This window comes from Triturus cristatus, chromosome 10 (genome assembly GCF_964204655.1).
Source record: "Triturus cristatus chromosome 10, aTriCri1.1, whole genome shotgun sequence".
NCBI classification, from domain to species: domain Eukaryota; kingdom Metazoa; phylum Chordata; class Amphibia; order Caudata; family Salamandridae; genus Triturus; species Triturus cristatus.
In genome coordinates, this window is record NC_140593.1 from 528,122,949 (window position 1) to 528,147,030 (window position 24,082).

General features: G+C 45.7%; 1 protein-coding gene across 4 annotated transcripts in view; it reads right to left on the reverse strand.

Moving 5' to 3' along the window:
* Nucleotides 1-24,082, reverse strand: part of DPP6 (dipeptidyl peptidase like 6) — a 2,129,336-nt gene that overhangs the window by 474,968 nt on the left and 1,630,286 nt on the right. For all 4 annotated transcript variants that reach the window (XM_085631994.1, XM_085631993.1, XM_085631995.1 and 1 more), the window contains exon 11: nucleotides 4,304-4,427. In XM_085631994.1, the coding sequence (XP_085488120.1) occupies nucleotides 4,304-4,427 (124 nt within the window). The remainder of the gene's footprint in view (nucleotides 1-4,303; nucleotides 4,428-24,082) is intronic.

Sequence of the window (24,082 nt, forward strand, 5' to 3'; positions counted from 1 at the left end):
TTGTCGGACTGGGAGGCCAACTATAAAGTCGACCCTGCTCAGCAGATAGTCAGTCCACACTCACTGTAATGTGATGAGATGAACAGTGTGGTAAGATTGTTTCCTTCCTGCATAGCATGTAGAATGGAGCATAGCAGGGCAGAGTAAACAGGTATATTCTTAATTTTCTGTTGTGGGTTAGGTGTTGGGAAGGATTCACAGGAATGGTAGTTTTTTCTGCCTCCCCAATGTGTGTGCGTGATAGAAGGAAGACACTTTTTCTCCCCACACAGTCACAGGAAAAGTTCTGGACCTGATGCAGTTAAATATTTTCTTCTCTCTCTGTTGTGAGGGGAAGTTGATGGATTAGTCCAGAAATGTTAATTTCTCAGACAACAATAAAGACATTACTGATCTGCTGTGTGCAGAAACTGGGAAAACTCAGAATGAAAAGGGAAATGTGGGTCCAAACCCTTGATTCATTTATTTCTTCTGTGAAGGAAAGGAATGTGCCATTAAGAGAGTTGGTTGCTCCACCCAATAGTGGGGGGCTAGTCTTTGAAGGAAGGGAATCATTCATACTTTTCAGTCGTCATGTAATAGGTTGATTCAGTAAATTAGTGCTAGGTCAACATAAGAATGCCTGTATATGTGTTTTTTGGGGTATTCAAACAAGGAACCAGCAGCTTATGCTATATTTCTAAGGTGCCAACCAGTTGTTCACTAAATAAGATCAAACCTTTTTTGATGTATCCAATTAACACAGATTGCAGGAAAGATGAGACGTGACATTGAGTCCCTGATGGCTTTGAAAGCAAAAGTGTCAATATTCCTCAAGGGCGGACTGTCTATACCGGGCACCAGGAGTTTCCCCTGGAGGCTGGAAGGGTGGGGGAATGCTTTTGTTACTGGTGTCTGGTTTTGTGGCAGTGCATCAGTTTTAAAAGCACTGCAGAGTTACTTGTATATCCAGCAGTTTTCAGGCAACAATAAAAGTGACAAGATAACTCTGGTGATTAATTTACCTGCTGGAGAAAGATTGGAGTTTTGTCTAGTGGCAGTTTTGACTCATCTAAGGTAGCGCAGAGGGTTAATATGCCTGCTGCAAAGAACTGTGCAATGCAGATTATAGAACAGTATTTTATGTGCAGAGCTCAGTGCGTTACTGCTTTTGTCAAAGATATCCCTTTGTTACTGTGCAGTTCAGAAGCTACAATGGTAATTTAGGTAAGAAAGTTATGAGTTTCTGGGTCTTTCATTATCCTAATTTTGCTAAAAAGGGTTTGTTTGGAAAAAAATGTATTCTTATTAGTAAAGTTAACCCTAAACTCTGAGTTAAGTTATGAATCCTGAGCTTGTGCGTCCCCAGACCAAGCACTCTTAAAAAATGCCTACCAGTATGGGTGACATGAATCCTACACCTTGTAGTCCCCTATGATTTATGTAACATTTTCTTTTCACTGACTTACATACATATGATTCATTGTCTCTGTATCAAATCAAACCAAATCAGGGACATTTGTTCAGCGCACATATCACTCGGAAGTCTCATGGGGCTTGCAGACAGCTCTGAGAGATTACTTGATTAGTTGTCAAATAGCCACGTTTTTAGCTTCTTGCGAAAGCCATTGTGATCGGTGATTGTGCGTAAGATTCTTGGCAGTTTGTTCTAAAGAGTGGGGGCAAGAAAAGAGAAGGGACCTACCTCCGCTTCTGGCGGTGCGGATTCTGAAAGGTGAGAGTAATGATTCCTTACTGGATCTTAGGGACCTGCCAGGCTGGTACAAGCTTCGTTTTTTGGACCAATAAGCCGGGCCGATTCCGTACATGTTTTTGTGTACTAGACATAGGATTTTGAATTGAATCCGCTTTCTGATTGGAAGCCAGTGCAGGGATCTTAAGCTGGGGGCCGAAGAGGATCTGGGCGGAAGATTGAGAACCAAGCCTAGCTGCCGTATTCTGCAAGGTCTGGAGCCTAGTAAGAAGGCCTTCATTAATTGAGGACAACAAGGTGTTACCATAGTCCAGGCGATTCTTTATTAGTCCCTGGACTAATGGTTTGCTAGCCTCGGTAGGGATCCATTTAAAAACCTTTCGCAGACTACGCTTTGTTCCAAAACAGGAACCTACTAGTTGGTTGATATGACTTTGCATTGATAGTTTGTTGTCCATATGGAACCCCAGGTTCCGAACCGTCTGTTTTGGGGTAGGACAGGGGCCCAGGTTAGGGGGCCACCAATCATGGGACCAGTGTTCATGGGCCTTGCCAAAAAGCACAATCTCGGATTTTCCTCCATTTAATTGAAGGTGATTTGTGCTCATCCACCTGTCTACATGGGAAATATATGTGTGCATGATATAAAATGCTCTGAACCCCTACAATGGTATGAGAGGCATTATAAAACAAATAAAATACATGTGAGATGGGAATCTATGGAGAGATAAGAGGCACTGTTGGAGGGTGATAGTGAGGGTATCATTGAACGGCCCCAATAAAAATTGCCATATCCTGGTGCACTGTAAGGACATAATTTACTATAGTTTAAAAAACGAATACGATTCCATATATGATGAAAAATGTGTTGTAGAATGCACCATTTTTGACATTTTCTCCAAATTTTCTTGGGGGGAGAAAAACTCCCCACAAACCCCCTTGCAGTGGTCAGTTTCGCTCACCAGACTCGCCTCACTCTGTATTGCATGAGGGCTGGTCTAACAAAATATTCCAGGGCTTTGGGTTACAAGTCCAGCCTGATATTCCTGCATTTGAATAGTGGGTCATGAAGAGTGTTCACAATCTGAGGTACTGAAACAGTACCTTTCAATAAGATAGGCCTTATTTAATGTTTGACAGACGAGTATTCGGTCCTAGATGTGACGAATGCCCAGTTTCTTCCGGCATTATTTGTGGGTGGTTGGGCGGTGCGGGCTCGCGATGGGGAACTTGAGGGGTGGGTTGGGGGAAATGGTAAAAAAGCAGCGTTGTGGTTGGTAAGCATACAGGCTCCCCTGACCAATCACAACGCTGCAATGCTCAACCAGGGAATGGAGGCCTGGGCTTGTTCTCCATGCAGGCTGCATTGAGAACGGGAAAAGTGTGCATAACTGGTTTGGGCGGCCCGAGAGGGCCGACCAACCAGTCATTGCGCACATAGGAGTGGGCAAACCACTCCTCCCCTATCCTGCTCCGAGAGCAGAGCAGCCCTGCCAACCCGCCCGCCTGCAAAGGAAACATAAAATGATAATAACTGTGTTATTATCATTTTATATTTCCTTTACTTCACTTCTCAAAAGCAGTGGGGCGACATTCCTCCGCCATCGTGGAGTAGCCGCCCCTGAGAATGCCACGCCGCCATATTACAAGTGTGGTATAAACAATGGCACTTGTAATGCAGAGATCGGAACATCAGCAATATTTTTGAATGAGTCCCTCCCTGCTATCTGTAAGTATGCCACTCAAAAGTGAACATTTTACCCATATCGTGAATGTTCAAGTTGTGCACAGTATGTTTGATGATGTAAGCCTTTACGATTATAATATAATTGGTTGTACAGCAGTATATTTGTGGAAAGAGCTCTGTACTCTGCTCTCCCAGCTGACGCAATACCTCTGTGACTATGTCCACCTTTTTTATGTATCACTGGAGACATAACTTTTGATATTGTTTCAATTATTAATAAATGTACACAATATTAACAATGGACAGCCTTATATTATTATGTAATCTAAATTCTTGGCACAAACAAAACATTTTACTCATAAACCTTTGTTTTACATTTCAGGGACATTGGTTGTTATTGTAGCATACATTTTGTCGCTAAAATAGATGCATAGCTGAACAATTTCATTACATTTTAGCTCTGCCAGGATGGCACTTGCTGGAACGTCATTCACACCAGGGCCGGAATGGGAACAGCAACCATCCCTGGCACCGCTCCCTCCCGCTTTTCTTACATGGGGCCGATATTGCAGCACTGCTGCAAAACCGGCCCTCAGTGACAAAATTTGCCCACGCGGGCACAAAAACGGCCCCCAACCCTCCAGCCCACCGGGGAAATGCCTGGTGCCCTCTATGGCCAGCCGGTTCTGATTCACACAACACCTATGATGCAGGAATACATGCCAGCACACCTGATCTTGGGGGAAACTTGATTTTTAAAGCAAAAAAGGGCTTTATTATAGCTCTCTTCAGCCTGAAATATCCCCATTTCAATGCAAGCCAGTGGAGAGAGTTAATTCCCATGATTTAAAAAAAAAAACATTCTGTTTTCCCACTTCCAAATTTTGCATGTATACACAAGCAATGGCGGAAACGTCACCTACCTTTGTACATATTCCAGTGGTGGCATCACAGATGGTCAGGATGGAAATATTTTGTGCTCTGTTAAGCCAGTTGACTGCCACTTTAGTAGAAGTTGCCCATTTCACCATCGTTATGTAGTGCTCCCTGAAAAGCAAAAGAAACCATCTAGTCGTATCTGACACAGACCTTCAAAGATTCAACAGCAAGGATGTCTCAGTTGTAATGGTCGTCCATTTGTCCTCAGTGGTCCACAGTACTAGCCTCCATTCAGACAATTTAGGACACCCATTGCTTTGTGTTTCAAATTGCAACTGCCACTTAATGTGTAGTTCCTCATCTCTCCCATCTTCAAGGTGGAGTTCAGATTTTATTTTGTTCATGATCTCAGTAAGAGATCAACAAAATACAAAATTCTAATGACAATTTGTTAACACATGACTTAAAACAAAGTTAACAAGCATTTGCAATGCAATAGGTCTCGCATTTATGCAAGTTTGAGCTAATGACATTGCAAATAACAATACCTTTTATTTTTGTTTTCGTTTTTAAAACATTTACAATGCCAATAGCTTAAACTCACGTAAATTTGAGACCTATTGCATTGCAAATGCTTGTTACTTTGGTTATCCATTTGGAGTAATGATCAGGCATTACTTACATGCATCTCCTGTGATAATGAACTCCGAATTCCATGGTTGGCATATATTAAATCGGAATTTGGAAAAATTGTTAAGGAGAGAGCTTTTGTAAAGAGAGATTATGCCCTTCTTTTAATAAAAAAAGAAAGTAGCTTTAGCTTTTTATGACTAAGAACGAGAAAGTTGTTTTAGAAGTGTAGTAGGGAAACCACTGATAAACGCATATCTGTCCCAGAGTACCTCACCGTCATCACCCGTTTATTTCGAGCAGCCTTGTGGGAGATGGGAGCACTCCCTGTTATTTAGGTTTAGAGCTGACACAGTCCACTATTCACTGTGTTTTCCTTTTGGGTACCAAGCAAATCTTGCAGCAATTCCTGCCCTTGTAATAATAAGTCAGGCCAAACCATGAAACTTTTTTTATTTATTCTGTAAATCTTATCAATTGTATACAAGGTTATTCTTGATTCCACTGTTTAAAAGGAAATATCACAACATTAGACTGAGTGGAGCAATGTTTTAATCAATTTTCCAACTGCTGACAGTGAAACATGTTTACACGTAGGCACATTTCTAAGTCATGCTGTGGGGGAACGTGGCACGTTATCATTATAACAATCCGCTGCTATTTTGTATTTTTAATCTTCGCTTTTTAATCCATAGCGTTTCGTACAGATATGTTTTTTATTTGATATATAATAGTTTGATAATGTACTTATGTTCATAACCGAATGGAATGTCGACTGTTACATATGCATTTACTTTTATGGAAGGGAAAACCTTCTGGATAAAGTGACGAACTGAACTGATCCACACATAATACTACAAGGTTGGCACACCACACGAATACAAAAACGATATCCCCTACTTGCACTTACAAAACTAACAGTAAGGTCGCCCACACATGTAACAGTCAGTTAACCCTGACAACCATACATATGCATCTTTAACCCTGTACACACACTAAGAAGACCCTGCTTTATCTACTGCTTACTAGAGGTGGATGAGCCAATGAATGGTCGGGGCTGGCTGGAGTCAGATGCCTGGAGTGGCTCACAGCAAGTTCCTCTTAAACGCTCAAGTTATAACCAAGATGAAATATGATGCAGCTTTGCCTGGCGCTCTCATCTGAAAATAAAAATGAATACATTCCCCACCCACTGACCATCAGCACTCGGAGGTAGTGAGCAGCGCTCCACTGCTGCTTTTTGTGCCAGTTTTAACTGTTGCGGGGAGGGTGGGTGTGTAGAATCAGATGGGCTGATGCTGAAGATGCAGAGGAATGCTACGAAAGTACTAAGACAGGGTTGTCGTGTTCGTGGTTTTTCAAGCAGTTGCTTGTGTGATCGTATTAGTAAGTAACTACCACTGATAGCATTATCCTCCATAATAGGACATGGCTCACTGCTATGAACATATTCAAGAAGGTTCGCAAAGCACCAAAAGTGAAAAGTAATTTAGAGACTGAAGTCACACATACAGAGGCAGTCTTACAATGACAACCACAATAAAGACTCCGGGAAACAAGCAAAACAGAAAGCAGCTCCGGGCTGGGGAGGAGACCTGGGAGGCGAGGGCTGCCCGCGCATGCGCAGTACCTGTTACTTTCACGTGCAGCCGGTGTGGGAGCTGAAGTCCCGGGTCCCAGGAGGGGGCCCGGGTGAAGAGCAGCAGATAGCAGTGCGGGGATCCCATGCATAAGGAGAGAGCCCCGCGTCGTGCTGGCTGTAGTGGAGCTGGAGTGCTCCGGAAGCCGCCGTTCCGAAGGATTCCCCCCGCAGACCGGGTGAGTGGGATTCTCCATATGTAGAAAGTGAAACTAAATGCTGGCTTGCGAGGGAAGAGGGACAGGAGATGTGCACGCCGCCGCGTGGCTGTAGGCGCGTACACCAACTCAAATCCGCCAAAAGCCTGCGCGTGCACATCTCCTGTCCCCCTTCCGAGGCAAGTCAGCAACAATAGATCTCGCCGAAAGCAGCGCTCCGCGCTGCGTTCGCAGGCGAGACCTAAAAAGGTATGAGAAATCTAATGTGTGGCTAAGCAGCTGTTTCAATCGTGAGCCATTTTATTCAATTCTTCAACCTAGCACCAAAATGAAAGGCATAGGATGCCTGGATTTAACTGGTGTTTGAAATGGCCCCTTCTAGGGTGCTTCCCCTCGAATATTAGCTTGTGTCCCGCCCAGTTTACCGCTGACCTGTGTGCTAGCCTTAGGACTTTGAGCGCTTTTGACACTGCCATTCAGTTCATAAAGCATTGTGCTTGTCATATACATACTGGTGATTGGTGTATACATGATTGGCTGATTTGAGTTAGCTGTAAGTCCCTTGTCCAGGGGTAAGACATACACCTAGGGCATGTAACACAAATGCTCCTCCGTGGGCCTGCAGCACTGGTTGTGCCACTGTAATGATGTGTACATGGTGTTAGTCCCTCCTTTGTTACTTTATCGTGGTTGACCTGCACATGTACCAGAACTGTTATTATTTGATATTGCATTCTCTCCAGTTGTTCAATGAACTTGAAGTGACAAGGAAACCTTCACCTGCCTGTTGGATATTATTCTTTTCTTCACAGCCACCCACTGAGGTAGCTCATTGATTGTGCCACAGGTTTGCCCTGGTGGAGCCTGCATGTGCAGGCTACTGTTACTCTGCCTGGCATTTGAAAAGCTATTTACCAAGGTTCTGCATGTCGCTCGCTGCATCGCAGTACTCCCTGGGGGCCGTGTCAGGAAGAGGTTGTGCGTGTGCTACATGTATTCATAGTGAATGGCACCGGATGGTGTGTTCGGTAAGGTATGGCCTGCTTCTCGCATTGGATTTACATGAGGGATCTGTGGAAAGGGAATATTTCCTACGTGCAGAAGAGTGGCAGTATAGTGTTTGATATTGATGAGTTAGTAATGGCAAACCCTCTCCAGTGGTGTAAGTGGATTTGACATTACTAATGTGGAAATACCACTTAGGGAAAATGGGCATTTCTGTGCCTGTCAACCTGTCTCCAAGCAACATCTGGGTGCTGGGGGGACAGCTACATCTGTGCATTCCTGATAAGATGGCCATAAACTAGGGGCTTAAAGGAAATTTCAGACCCCTGACTCTGGCAGCCTTCCTGGGACGGATAAGTGGGTGTGGAATTGGGACCTGTATTCCAAGAGTCAAGGTCTTGGCCTCACTAAAGATATTGATCAAGTCTCCCGGGGTAGAAAGGCAGGTTACAATTTGGAGAGGGCCCGTTCATTTTACAGGTGTCCTTTTGAACTGATCTCACCTTCAAGGGCCATTGTGGGTATAACTACTGGGCTCTGCCCTCAGGAGTTAGAGATGCTGTGGGATTGGAACCATACTATGCTGGTTCGATGCTGGGACATCGAAAGAGGAACTATTAGGACAGGATGGACGACAACTGGATTATCCGCAGACTTGTGGTGACCTGGGGCTTGTCGTGTTCTAGGAAGGGGACTATCACTTGGTGGATTTTGCCTGTATGTTGCTAGCCTACAGCTAATATGCAACTGTCGTGGCCTGGGTCCCTAAGCACTCTCCAAGGGCCAGTTGGCTGGTCTCCTGTCCACGAGATCTCAGGGACAGACAGGATCTCCCTGTTTTGACGAGATCATAAGGACGGCGCAGGATGCGGCTGAAACAGGTGGAAGTGCTCGTCGGCTGGGACAATGACCGTCCCGACGTGTGCAGTAATCACATTGTGCCGAGGAGTGTGATCATAATGATCAGTGGGCCACCTGAGGGTTCTGTAGCATGAGGATTGTGAGGAGTGGGGGGAGGTTTGCTGAGTTCGAGGAACCCGAGCTTACAACCGGAAACCTGTACTAGCTTGCACTCCGTAGTGTGTGGTGTCTAAGGAGTGTTGAGGGAAGTTTGCAGAGTCCCCAGGATCCAAACTGGCAGCCTTGACTGTCTCCGGCCTTCATATCAGGAGGACTACAGTGCCTGATGTCACGGTCTCAGTCAAAAGTGACCGACTCCCTCTACCCAGACCCATGCCACAAGGTACTTAATTCAATTCCATAAAACTTTATTTTGGCTATCAAAGCCATGAAAGCACATATAAGCATGGCGTGATACAAAGAATTCAAGATTATCGATTCATAAAATTACCATAACAAGATATAGCACCTATAAAGGCCAACAAAAAGATAAAACGTGTGTTAAATTGTAGACAAAAAATAATTAAAAAGCAATAGTTCACATGCACAGAGAAAGAGCCTACCTGTGGGATAACCACACAGCACCCAGAAACTTGGCCACAGCGCATGTATATAAAGGCCAGCAATCTGATCTAAGAATATGAAGAACAATGCTATAGCTACTTCTGTCTAAGTCTATGCATAGAGGTGATAGTCAAAATGAATGGGCATAGGCGGGACAAGCATAAAAAACGTGGGCTACAGTCTCCTTCGGATGATTACAAGCAACACAAGAAGGGGAGTCACGAGATGTTAATTTTTAGGTAAAAGCTTTAAGCGGTAGTGTGCCTACTGTGCACTGGAAGTATAGGTTTCTATCTAGTGATACTTTGATATAGTCCCAAAACTGTTTGTCCACACAGTGCTATTTAAAATTGGTAAAATCATTTGTCAAGAGGAAATTTGCCACTCTGTGGAGTTCCTCATACTCTGCTTTTGCACAATAGAGTTTCTTTAGTGATTCCTTTGGGGGAAATGGGAGCTACAGAGGGGCTTTCCCATAAATTGCCCAACCCAATAGATCAAAGTGACCGTTGGATGCTATCAAACCATTTTATTTTACAGGAGCTGTTCGATTTCATTACATCCTGAAGGGCAGCAGTATAGTGAGCTAGCTCAGGGGTAGACCAGAGGCGCCTCCAAAACACCAACAGACGCATTCTAAACTTGCCCTCCATCCTTTTTATGCCCATGTCCAGTGTCAAGTAGTATGAGGGAGTACTCGGTGGTAGGTGGGCAGTATTTCTCAAAAATGTATTCTCTGATCTAATGAGGTAATCAATATTTACAAAGCCTCACAGTTCAGCCTCATGTAAGGTGGACCCCAGTGCTCTTGATTCATATAACTGGAGGGCCGGGGCTATTGGTTTACTGAAAGAAGCCCGATGCTCTTTAGAAATAGCCCTCACTATTTGTTTATGCTGTATGATCACCTTGCTGACGTGACTCCCAAGTACGAAAATAGTCCACCCTCTCCAGAGGCACACAATTGTGTGCCAATTTTCCTTTAAATGCTTTGTACAGGTTGAAATACATTAAATGTGTCTTAGCAGTGTTGATTTCCAATCCTTGCAAGCGACAGAACTCACAAAAGTGGTCAGGAGCTTTTGAAGTCCGCTCAGGGTTTAGGAAATCAACAAGGTACCTTCCGCAAACAGTAGGATTGGGGTTTTTGTATTGCCCAGTGAGGAAGCATCCACAGGGGGCAATGTTACACAGCGAACTATATCATTTAGATACAAAGACAATAGAGGCAGGGCCAGCACGCAGCCCTGCCTTACCCCTCTGGATACAGGAATCCTCTGTCAACTCACTCTCTGTTCCCCAGCGAACTCTAGCAAAATTCTGGTCATGTAACTGGAGTATGATAGACGTATGTCGAGGGACATACCCATACCCCTGAGTACTTGCCATAGTTTGGGACGAGGAACCAGATCAAAAGCCGATTTCAGATCGACAAAGGCAACATAGAGGTTGCCCTTGCCGATTACAACCATTTTCCAGTAGATCAATAGGAAGTAAATCATTTGATCAATGGTGGACACCTTTTTCTGGAATCTAGCCTGGAAGGGGCTTAGGATGTTGTTTGTGTCTATCCACTCCTGAATCTTAGCTAACAAACATCAACAAAAACATTTGTATGTGATCCTTAAGGCTAATCAGCCTGTAGTTCTCAGGCTGGGATCTATCACCCTTTTTGTAGACTGGTATCACTATAGCCCGCCTTCAAGAATCCAGAATCTTGGCTCCTCTTGGGATGATATTAGCTATAAAGAGGATGTATTTGGACCAAGCATCAATGTCATATAAGAAAATATTGGCTGGGATGCCATCTGGGCCAGCAGCCCTGCTGCTTTGAGGAAATTTAAAACATCCTTAATTTCAAACTGGGGCTCAGTTCTTAGGGTGGAATGGCTACTTCAGTGTCCCCAGCTGCATTTGGGGTACTATCATAATAAAGGGTCTTAAAATGATCAAACAACTCGGGTGGAGAGATGTGGTTATTTGACTACAGGGTGGTAGGTTTGCCGCCCTTCGACACTAGTGACCAGAATGTAGTGCAATCTTTAGCAGAGGAAGCTTCTTTGAAGTCCCTGAACCTCTGCTCATCCCCAGCCCTTATAGCAGTGCCCAAGTAATGTTTGTACAAATTCCTACAGGTTTTGATTTGAACTATGTCTTTGGCCAGCAAGCTTTTAAGTCTCCAACATTCCCCGTTATACCAAGTAAGAGGTAGTCTGTTGTTGAGAATATTGTGACTGGACCTGAGGGAACTTGTGCCTTGTGCGCACGCACGGCTGGCTGCCTGAAGCAACTGCAGCTCACACCTCTGCCGGAGGTGAAACAATTCTTCAAATTGGATTGGAAGCGTGCCAGTTTCCAGTGTCATAGTCTTTTGCCTACCTACGGGGAGGGGGGAAAGTGATCCCACACTTGTGATGGTGCTGCTGGGTGCCGGAAGGCCTAATCTGGATGGACAAGAACACGTAACTGTTTGTTTCTACTTTAGATGGTCCCGACAATTTAATCAAAGTGTCGCCAGCAGATGCAACGTGCATCGTAGCTGGTGTAGTTTGATTGGCAAGGGACTGGATCACGAGTCATAACCACAACCTGTGATTTCTTGACCATTACAACTGTACTGGGTATGCAATATTGGGAATCCCGTTTTTATGCTAATGTGTTAACTGGAAGGTGCAATACCTCTGAAAAGAGTGCACATATGTTTCTGTTGCTTTTGATGTGAGAGGGAATGCTTGGATCATTAACACCTCGGGGAAGTACGCACACAGGTTTATGTTGCTTACGAGACTGAAGGGATAATGGGGCATGTGAATACCTATGACTAGTATATATATGTTCATATCATTCTGCTGCTAATGGAAGAGTTTGACAATTGCATAGAACTGTCAAGTATATATATCCAATGTGTATGTGATTTTGATTTCAATGTGTGTGTAATACAAGGACCAATATTTTATAGAAACTGTGTGAAGTCTTTTTGTAGCGGACACAGTGTGTTGCCCCAGGCCTGCAATTGCAGCCTGAATGCAGGTTTAAACTTCCATGTCAACTAGCCATTTAATCCCCCTTACCAAGCCATAAACACCCCTTTTATTACATATAAATCAGCTCTAAGTTAGGCCCTACGAAGCCCATAGGACAGCGTGGTGTGTAATTAAAAGGTTGGACTTGTACTTTTAGGTTTTACTCAGAATTTCTTCTAAGTCCAAAGGTAAGCACTCAGCAGGCCCAATCCACTTTTGTATCCGAACCACGCTCCATTGTAATTGGCCATATTTTTGGACTTTGACCCGATCACACTGACTAGATGTTTGCATATGGCGCTTTGATTTTTTAGGACTAGTTTTTAATGAAAAATGCTAAAAATTCATAACTCTCGTTTGACTAATTGCATTTTTGTTGTTTTGGCGTCAAATAATTTATGAGAATGTATTCTATTTTCCTAAATTGGTTTGGGATTTTTGTTGTGTTTTCACTTTATTTCTGTTTGTGTGTTGCATAAATACTTTACACATTGTCTCTAAATTAAGCCCAACTGCTTTTTGTGCCAAGCCACCCAGAATTAAGCACAGGCTAATTTAGTGACTTTTTGGGGCTCACCCTGCAACGGATTGTGGTTTTTGCTTGACCAGGACTCAACCAACAACACAATTTCTTCCAAGCAAAAATCAGGGTTCAGATGACTCATGAAGCCTCTCTGGGTGTTGTGCCACTGAACCTGCTACACAATTGGTAGCTATGCCCCTGCTGGTTAGTACATTGTGCTACAAGAGTATTAAAAACGTGTCTTCTAGTGAAAAGAAAAACATTTCAAGTTAAACAGCCTTGCATACATCATTATTTTTGAAGTATTATCCGGAGGAAAATGTCCCCACTCAAGTTATGTTTTCCTGTGTGGAGCATATCAAAAGGGTGGAGGACAATAATCTGAAAGATTATGCTCACCTAAAGGTTCAACAATGCTTTTAGAATCTGCTGGAAGGGCACAGTCTAGCCTCCCCAGGCTTTAGTTTAAGGACCGCTAACTATAAACTCTGTGCTTGTGCCTATGCGTGTACTAAGCAATGTCAGTTGACAGACATTTTGGTGCAACATTATAATGAGTACTTTGCGAAGAGCGGCGACAGCAGAAAAACCTGTGAAAGTCACATAGAGAGTGGCAGTTGGAGTATTAATACATCACAGTTTTAAGTTTTAAACTTGTGGAAAGCAGGCAGACAATTATTGCTAGAAGGTTCCCACTTTCTGAGCAAGCTGTAGAAAGCTAGATTATTGGCAGCAAGGGATACATAACCTGGGACAGTGTTGAGGTTTCTAGCCACTCTAGGCATAACTTCCCAACACTATAAGATGTCACCACCCCGAGTGTTCCGTTTGTATGTAGTGGAGGTCAGGCCCATGGATACTAAACCCTTCGGTGGTACCCCTGAATCTTGACTGACACCTATTTGTGTCTAGGCCAAGCCAGCCATCCCTTCCAATTGAAGTCTGCTGAAATGTATGAACCATCATGTATGATGTCATCTAGCGTATCCTCACTGTGTTTGGTATAATTTTCCCACCCCTCGAAGTGTGTGAGTGAGGGAATCCGATGTGTGTTCAGATCCTTCATTTTGGCTAGTCCAAGACATGAAGTCTGTTGTACTGTGTTGTTCAGGAAGATAATTTGCATTGGTATGAGGCACGCTCTAAATAAGGCCTCAGTTCCCTGAACTTGCCGATCTTTGGTCCCCAGCCAGATTTTGTGTCTATTGTGTCCCTTTGAAAGTCGAAACCCTGTAAAGACAGCTGGGAAATAAAGGAAGCAGAATATGTCTGTTGTGTATTAGTTAGCATATTCTTCTTTGCAGGTGTAGGTGCAAGCATATAACAATAAGATCTTGGGTCTGAAGTGTTAAACCCAGAAAAATAAGCTAACGTTTGTGAACTACCCTTAGGTGGTGTCGGACAATGTTCCCATTGATGGTAAGATAAAATATTACGTGGTATACTTGCTTTGTGCAGGAAAATATCACCATAGTGTTGGTAACAATACATGTTGCCAAAATCAGATGTATCTTCATTCAACTCACTACTTGAAAACGCAGCAGATTGTTCTAAATCTGACAGCATAGCATTAACAGTTTCAAAGTCCCACTCATCAGAGAAAGTACTGGAGGTGATTGTATCACTCAAATAGATTTTAAACAAGTGAGGTATTTTCAAAAGTTCAGTTGGACAATACACATCATATGCAACCCTATCCAATACTATTCCCTCAGGAACTGGAACTGCTGTAATGTTCACTAAGGACAGGTCAATCAATCAATCATTTAATTTGTAAATCGCACTACTTACCCGTAAGGGTTTCAAGGCAAAGGTCTCTCTGTTCACGGTGTGATGATGCATGTGGTTTCAGAACCAAGTTCACATGTTGTTCTGGGAGATAATGTCCTTTCAGGAGCAGGAAAAAGACAGTCACAAACCAATCCAAAGGACTAGGAAAAGTAGACCAATTGCAATCCAGAGCTCTAGCCATGGTATAACAAAGTAAGTCTTTTTCAGCCAAAGGTAGAAATCACATATTATTTGTTTGTTCAAAACAGGAGCTGGTTTTGAATTGGGTTCACTTGGATCCAATGAGAAAGTATCAGAAGTTATGTAGTAGCCAGACGCAGTTTGATTTATCTTTAGTAGCTCTGCAGCTTTTGTAGAACTGACAGATGACTCGTTTCGAGACATATTCACCTAGATCTCGCTATTAGGCCGAATTGAGATCTGTGTTTCATTTGTATTTTGTTGCTGTTCAATTTCAACAGGCACAATCCATTCCGTTGTTGGTAACTCCGTTACTTCGTATGATAAGATCTTCAAACGTTATTAAACTTTCTGCATGAACTTTCTGTATTGTAGCGAGAGGAGATCGGCGGCTACCAAGGAGCCCACGCAGCCTACTATTCAGTATTTGCCACATAGTGTAGATTGATCAGGTCAATGAAGACAAATCCCTTTTCTTTCTTGCCGGCAAGAGGCGGAAGAATTACTGTTCTTGTTCCTTCAACAGCCAGGACAGGTACAGGATGGCCCAAATTCCTTCTTGCCCAAAATTTTCCCTCTGACAGGTCCCCAATCTTTGGGACCCATGCAGGTTTTGCCAGAACAGCTTTCACTTCCCCAGTGGCAGTGCGTTTTACTTGGACGTTGCTTTGTAATGCCCGGAATTCATTGAATTACTGTAAAACAGCCAAACGATCATTGATGTCAAATGTTTTTTCATCCACCACTGCGCTGCCACAATCGAGGTCGGATACCCACATTCTAGTCCCAAACAGGACTTCATATGGAGTACGGCCCCCCAGGGAACTTCTCGGCATGTTATTAAGTGCCCTCTGGACAGGTGGATAGGTGATTGACCCAACTGCTACCCGAGCCTAATACGCTTGCTGTTAAGGACTGATTTAAGTCCCATTTTTTCCTCTCCACAATCCAATTTCCCCTCTGGATGATACGGAGAGGAGTACCACAAGACCACAACTAAACTTCCCTTAGCTTTTTTGTAATCTCGAGAGCTAAACGCAGGGCCACGATCAGAGTGTAATGTGCCAATTGCGTATGTCCCTATAAAGACTCGCAAATCCTTTATACCAGCTTGAGCATCAACCGAGCAATGTGGCCAAACCCAGAGGAATCTAGAGCATGAATCCACTGCCACCAGGATGTACCTGTGAGCCCCGTCAGATTTTAAGAGGCCACAGTGGTCCAAATAGGCATATGCGAGAGGTCTGTCCGATATCAGTAGTGGTGTTTGCGGTGGGCATACTACGGTGGAACCCTTCATCTGCTGACAGATGTCGCACTTAACCCCTTCCATGCTGGACGGATTCCCCTGCTGTGCTGATCTTTTCCTGCGCGGGCGTGGTCATGACGGAACGGTTCCGTCATGAGCACAGCTCAACCGTGGCTCATGACGGAACCGTTCCGTCATGAGCACCGAAGGGGTTAAGGACGAAACCTTTGGTCTGTTTTGCTAGACCTGGCCACCAATAATGTTGTTTTAGTAGTGAAAACGTTGCAGTAATACCTGCGTGTGCTGAACACAGACCCTCATGTGCAGCTAGAATTAACCTAATCTGCGATCTATGTTTGGTATTATTCTATCCCCCACTCCTGGAATTTGAGCATATGGAATGTTTTGAGCATCTAACTTGTAGGAGTACTTGAGTGCAAAACCTGAGCTGTTATTACGCATAGCGTTCACTGCTATTATTTTCTGTCCATCTATCCTTGTACTAGAAAGAGTGATTGCAGCAATGGCAGCAGTTCTCACTATTGCCTTGGAGGCTTCATCAGTCAATGAATTCCCTTCAACATGAACGCCAACGCGCTGATGACTCAATGTATGAATTACATGAGGCAGTCTCAAGCCCTTTTTCAGCTTTGCCAATTGTTCCTAAAGTAATTTGTGCTTTATTGTGCAACCTTTGGAATTTCAAAACCCGTTCTGGCCCCAATAGTAAAGATATTCATTGTATGACTGAACACAGTATAACGAATCGCACACAAAAAGTGTGGGGAATTCCAGATCAGTATTTTTTAGTGCCAGTATCAGGGCTTTTAGTTCTGCCAGCTGTGAAGTGCAATCTCACAGAGACTGCGTCTGCGTATTGCTAGGACGGAACTTGCTGTCCCGCATATGTCTCTTTACAATCGCACATGCTGTGCTGTATTGTTGTTTACTTCCTATGGCAGGCTGGGCTGATTCGTCAGTGTAAATGATGTATTCATATTGATCTAAAGGCCATATTTCATTCAGGAGAGGATATTCTTGTTCATACTGCAGGAATGCTTGTGTTTTTAATGTAGAATCAAACTTGTAGTCCTCATTAGGGGTGGGCGGAATTTGCGGAATTGCGTTACGCAAATCTCCGCGAAACGGTAAAAAATCTCCGCGAACACGCAGAAATTCCGCGAACACGCGGAATTGCTTGTTCGCGATGCTTTTTTCCTGTTCACAATTGCTGTTTGCGTGTTCGGGGAGAAATATCTCGCGAACACGCATTTTGAGAACGCGAACAAGCAAAAATTTCGCGAAATCGCGGAAAGCAGACTTTCGAGCAATTTCGCGTTCTCCGCGGAACGCGAAATTACGCGAATTCCGCAAATTCCGCGAGCGGAACGGAATTTACCGCCCAGGCCTAGTCCTCATCTGTTGCCGTGAGAGAATTGGCCCACTGTATCCATCTTGGATGCAGTGCTTTCGCATTTGGAATGTTTGTTTTAGTAACAGCCTCTAAGGTTGGTACTGGAGTCACATCAAATATTTGTTTCCCCTGAAATAGTGCTCTTTCTCTCACTACAGCAGTCTGTTCTGCTGTCAGTATTTTTTTTCTGGATGCAGAACGCATTTCAGCGTTTGTATACAAATGAGATTTGCATGCAATCAGTACTGTTTCGCTTTCATTGAAGGTGAGGTAGGTGTACCCAGATTGACCGGCGACTACACAGATCACCAAATTTGCAGTATTTACATGTGCATGTAAGTGTTTGGAAGCTATCATGTCAGCTTGTAAAGAACAAAGAGTTTCTGTGTGCGCCTGTGCGCAATGTTGAACTGAAAAATCAGATCCAATTAAGTCGTAGAAAGGTTTTACTTTTCCTGTGTAATCCAAAATGTATGTTCTGCCAAAATCCTAAAATGGATTGTAAGTTTTTCAGAGTCTTTGGAGGTTGGTGCAGCGTGCATTTTTCAGAAAAATTAGCTGCTGGGCTTTTCCCTTCACTTGAGGGCTCATATCCTAAAAATAGGACATTTAGGTGGGCAATTTTTGATTTTTTAAAGTTAATTTTGTAGCCCCCAGAGACAAACCCCAAAATTATGTTGTTCACCCTGTGTAAGTGATCCAATAATTCATCATCCATCAGATAAATAGGACAGTGTCTCCTCATCACATTTTTGAAGTAGCTCTGTTACTCTTGCTGAGAACAACCCTGGGCTATTCTTATAACCTTGGGCAGTCTACATAACTGGCTCTGAAAGCTGTGCGCTGAAAATGCTGTCAAACATCTGCTTTCAGGTGCTATATTTTGGCAAAAGAATCCATTTGAGATAAGTAGTATGCATTTTGTACTGCAAATGTTTTCGTGCAGGTGTTCAAATGCCTGTAGTCTAAAACTAGACGGTATGAATTGTCGGGTTTCATTACGGGAAACAAAGGATTATTCATAATGGAGGTGCTATTTTCAATACCACCTTGGAATTCAAGTTCATCTAAGATCTCCCTGACTTGTTTCTTGGTGTCATGTTTTATTGAGTACTGCCTCTGTGGTGTAAGAGTAGTTTAGACTGGGATGTCATGGTGAGGTGACTCAGCATCCCACCCTACGTGATTGCGGTCTAATGCTGGAGCTAGTGCAACCGCCCACTCCTGCACGTATGTGTGTTTTAATGATTCAGGAATGAGGTCAGAGAAAGCCGGTAGAATTACCTCTTCCCCCTTTGGGCAATCCATAATTAATTCAAGAGGCCAATCTCTTTCAGCCAAAAGGATATTGTAACCAAAAGTCAGGTTTTCCCAAAAGAGACCTTTCAATTTTCTAGGTATGTCCCCCGCCATTTGGAGTGTTATTTCATGTAACTGATGGTGGACACATACCGTTGTTTCAGGTGTTTCCACCGTGATATGTTCATTCAACGCTGCTGTCACCAGAAAGTCCATCAGGCTCTGGTGAGCTATTGTTCCTTCTGCTGCACTTGATTGCATCGTCAGAACCCATTCCCCGGTCAATAGTTGGATCTTCAGTAGCCTGGGCATTTCTTATTTTAAGGCCAGCTACCTTCTCTTTTTTAAATTGAGGTTTACCTTTTGGTTTATCTTCTTTTTGATAATGTAGTCTGAAGTGTGATGTGTGTCTCTTAGCTTGAGTCGCTCTTCTGATCTGTGTACTGAACGTCCTTCCCTCTTGATGAACCCTGAAAGGAACGAGCGGAACGTTTATCAGTATCCTGATACCTGTCAGGTTTCTAAATATTGTCATGGTTTCTAAGGTTATATTTCCTGTCAGAATGCTCCTGTTGAGAAGACCCACCCTGTGATTGTGATGCATTTTGCTTTTCTTGTTTCTTTAGTGTCCCATTTCTTTTTAGAAGAATTGGGTACTTGCTTTGAGTTATCCTTTTCAGGATTGGCCATCAATTGAGTTTTCACTGGTCTAGCTCCCAAATTATCTCTACCCAGTGATGCATAGGTATCTTAAATTATCTTTGGTAATTCTTGCTCCTGTTGTGCAGGAGTGCATTCCCTCAGGTGTTGGTGTATAGCCACCACACCTGCTTCCCCTTTTATGTTAGCCAACATATTTGTTGATACCGGGCCAAAAACGCCTATCAATTTCATCCCTTAGTCCAGGGCAGGTTCTACCCTGTACTCATTCTGTATTTGTTTCAATACTACTGGTATCACTACTATTGAGGGGTACCATGCGTTCTGTATAAATGACAGCAAAAACTGAACCCCAAGTAGTACAGTCCTCTATCGGGGAAGCTATTTCCATTGGTAAGCATTGCATCAAGCTGTGCTATTTTCTGTGCTATCCAGAATGGTATTTGCTCACGTTTAGTGGGCATTCTTCCCATAATAATATTTAGCGTTTGTGTGGAGATTTTTGCTGCAGTCCCTTGTGTTTGACCAGCCTGATTGATCCTTGTAGGTTGTAGTGTGAATGTTCGCATCACCAACTGTGTACGATTTCTGTATAGTTTTATTATTTCTTTGTGAAGTGGACATAAGTCTGCTGCCGGTAATGTATCCGTATCTGGATGCAGTGTGTAAGCACCTAAGATCGGCCAATTCACTCCTTCTCTGCTGAGTGGACTGAGTATCACTTTATCTGTGGTATGGGGGAGGGCACCTTTAAACCAATTTATATGCTCTTTTCAGGTTACCGGGACTTCTATTTCCTTGTATGGGGAGTATTCATCTTGTATTTCATACAGAGTATAAGAATGAAATGCTTGTGTGTGTGCACCTGCAGGAGGGAATTTTACCCAAGAATAGAACACCTCCATCCTGTATGCCTTGTGTGCCTCAATAACGAAGGTTACGGTCCCAACCATTGATGAGACCCCATAATCTGTTAATTTTATAGTAAGTACATTTCTGAAATGTTAAGAGCTCCTGCGAGCTCAGCTTCCTCCGCACTAGTACCACTCATGCCAGCATATTCAGTCTGAGACATTATGAGAGGAAGTATTTTACAAAAAGAGAAAAGGTTTATGCAGAAAGTAGGGAATTATTATCCTTCAAGCCTGAATAAACCTACAGCCGATACATTGGATATACCTACTCAGCTGCAGCGGATTATCCCTTCCCACCCCAGACGCCTCTGGGTAAATGTGAGTAGGGATCTCTGAGAAAGCACGACTGAACTACTCAGATTTGACTGTTAAATAAGAACCAAACCAACGTTGGGTGCCATGTCGTGTAGTTCCTAATAATACATAGGATATGCACGTTTAGACAACATAAACTAAGGGATTGGTATCCAGATTGATTCCAGACACCCCCAACGGATATGATAGCCTTTAGTCGAGCTAGCTCACAGTGCCGCTATAAACCCCCTAACTTTACCAAGAGCAAATGGATTCTGGCAACTATCGAACATGACAACCCTTGATCCTTCAGGGATCGTGGAAACAGTACAGTACTTTTCGCTTAGTCACTCGTGCTAAATTCTTCTCAGAGAGATACACAGAATAAACAATGGGGACGTTTTTCAATAAGCATTTATTGAACCAGCGTCTTTCTAGTATAAAATACGTGGGCTGCAACAACCATTAGACAGAAACAGATATATATGATTGCAAGCACCAACAGAGTAAATGAAAGGTAGAATTCTATCATGGTGCTAAAACAATGAATATATGCAGGCATAGAGGTACATGGCAATAATCAAGCGTACTCCTAAGATGCGAACTCTACCCAAGTGTACCTAGCATGAATGTAGGTTGAAGCCAAGAATCCCCCTAGGAAAGAGCCAACCCCATTACCTGATGGGAAAGAATGAAGGACCCCATCTTGGTCTCGAGTTGGACATCCCGCAAGGGATGTCAGACAACTGTGTACTGGAGGTTCTGCGTGAAGGGACACCAGCGCCTCGTGTCAGCATGGAAGTTTCTCCTCTGGTTTGCGCAGCGAAGATGTGGTGCTTATATACCCAAAAGGTACCCTCAGGGGGTCCACCTAGAATGGTACCTAGCTTAGGACACCCCCCGCGCCGCACGGCCACCAGCTGCTGCGTGTGCCTCCCCGCCTGTCTGCCTCGCTGCCCCGGCCACCGCCGTGTGACCACGCCCCCTGCCACCGAGCGGCGTGGGCTCCGTGTAGCACTGAGCTCGCCTGTCCTGCAGGCTCCTATTCCCCGCTTTCTCGACGTGTGCCCCTTTGTATTTTGTAATTATTGTGTTTGTGATATTGTAATTTCTGCCTGATTGCGCGTTTGCCTGTTTTCCTCCGTCTCTTCCCGACCCGCTCCCCGCCACCGCCGCTAACCCCGCCCCTTTTTTCTTTCTGTACCCTCCCCGCTCCCGCCTCCCAGCTGCTCCGCCCCCCTCGCACTTGGCCATATATGGCGACCGTGCGACGCAGGTGAGTGTGACCTAGCTTAGGACACCCCCCGCGCCGCACAGCCACCAGCTGCTGCGTGTGCCTCCCCGCCTGTCTGCCTCGCTGCCCCGGCCGCCGCCGTGTGACCACGCCCCCTGCCACCGAGCGGCGTGGGCTCCGTGTAGCACTGAGCTCGCCTGTCCTGCAGGCTCCTATTCCCCGCTTTCTCGACGTGTGCCCCTTTGTATTTTGTAATTATTGTGTTTGTGATATTGTAATTTCTGCCTGATTGCGCGTTTGCCTGTTTTCCTCCGTCTCTTCCCTACCCGCTCCCCGCTTCCCGCCACCGCCGCTAACCCCGCCCCTTTTTTCTTTCTGTACCCTCCCCGCTCCCGCCTCCCAGCTGCTCTGCCCCCCTCGCACTTGGCCATATATGGCGACCGTGCGACGCAGGTGAGTGTGACCTAGCTTAGGACACCCCCCACGCCGCACGGCCACCAGCTGCTGCGTGTGCCTCCCCGCCTGTCTGCCTCGCTGCCCCGGCCGCCGCCGTGTGACCACGCCCCCTGCCACCGAGCGGCGTGGGCTCCGTGTAGCGCTGAGCTCGCCTGTCCTGCAGGCTCCTATTCCCCGCTTTCTCGACGTGTGCCCCTTTGTATTTTGTAATTATTGTGTTTGTGATATTGTAATTTCTGCCTGATTGCGCGTTTGCCTGTTTTCCTCCGTCTCTTCCCTACCCGCTCCCCGCTTCCCGCCACCGCCGCTAACCCCGCCCCTTTTTTCTTTCTGTACCCTCCCCGCTCCCGCCTCCCAGCTGCTCCGCCCCCCTCGCACTTCGCCATATATGGCGACCAGGCGAACGCGCAGCGGTCACGCGCAGCGGGCGCGCCGATTGTGCGCCGAAGGCGCGCCAAAGGTAAGCCCGTCTGCGCCCGTCCGCGCCTGGACCGCGCCCAGTGCCAGGACCCCTGGCCCTCGAGGACCCCTGCCCACCCGCCGGACGTACACCGCCGCCACCCTCAACGCGCTCAACACCGGCCGAATCCCAGGATGCTACCGAGCCACCCCGAGACGCACCCACGGACCCTTCAGCTGCCTCACCTGCAAGTTCACCTGCATCCGGACCTGCCTCGCACCAGCACTCGCCAAGCCGAACACCAGCAGCAACCACCTCAAGTGCATCCTGCTCAACACCCGCTCCGTCCACAGACACGCCATCGAACTCTGGAACCTCCTCGACACCACAGCCCCCGACGTTGCCTTCCTCACGGAAACCTGGATGAACGACTCCTCAGCGCCCGACATCGCCATCGCCATCCCAGAGGGCTACAAGATCACCTGGAGGGACCGCACCGCCAACCAGATGGGAGGAGGCATCGCCATCATCCACAGGGACACCATCCGCATCACGACCAACACCGACGACACTCTGACCTCCGCCGAACACCTGCACTTCCAGATCCACACCGACCCAAAGACCACCCTCAGAGGCACCCTGATCTACCGACCCCCGGGACCACGCACACAATTCAGCGAGGACATCGCCGACTTCGTCTGCCCGCATGCCCTCCCCTCCGCTGACTACATCCTCCTGGGGGACCTCAACTTCCACCTGGAGAACAACAGCGACCGCAACACCATCACCCTGCTCGACAACCTCGGACTCAAGCAGCTGGTGTCCACCCCCACCCACCTCGCCGGACACACACTCGACGCCGTCTTCTCATCCAGCAAAGACATCGCCTTCAGCCACGCCACAGGACTCCACTGGACAGACCACAGCTGCGTCCACTTCACCTTCAGAAGAACGACGATCCACCACCACCAGCAACAGGTTGCCCGAAGAAGCTGGAACAGGATCACAGCCGACCAGCTCGCCGCTTCCCTGAGCCAGCACCCTCCTGCCAGCTCAGCGTACCCCAGCCAGGCCGCCGACAACCTCACGAAGTGGATCAGCAACTGCGCGGACGAACTCGCCCCTCTGAGGACCCCGCCCAGCAGACCCGGCAGCAAGAAAGCCCCTTGGTTCACCGACGAACTCAAGAGCTCCAAGAAGAACTGCCGAGCCCTCAAGAAAGTCTGGAGAAGGGAACCAACACCGGACAACATGAACGCCCTCAAGCTTGCCACCCGGAAGCACCACCAACTGATCCGCGCCACCAAGATAACTGCTTTCAAGGACCGGCTGGACAACAACGCACACAACTGCAAGGAACTCTTCAACATCGTGAAAGAGCTCTCCAACCCCAACGCCGGAAACAACGACATCACCCCATCGCAAGACCTCTGCAACTCCCTCGCCTCCTACTTCCACAACAAGATCGCGGACATACACAACAGCTTCAG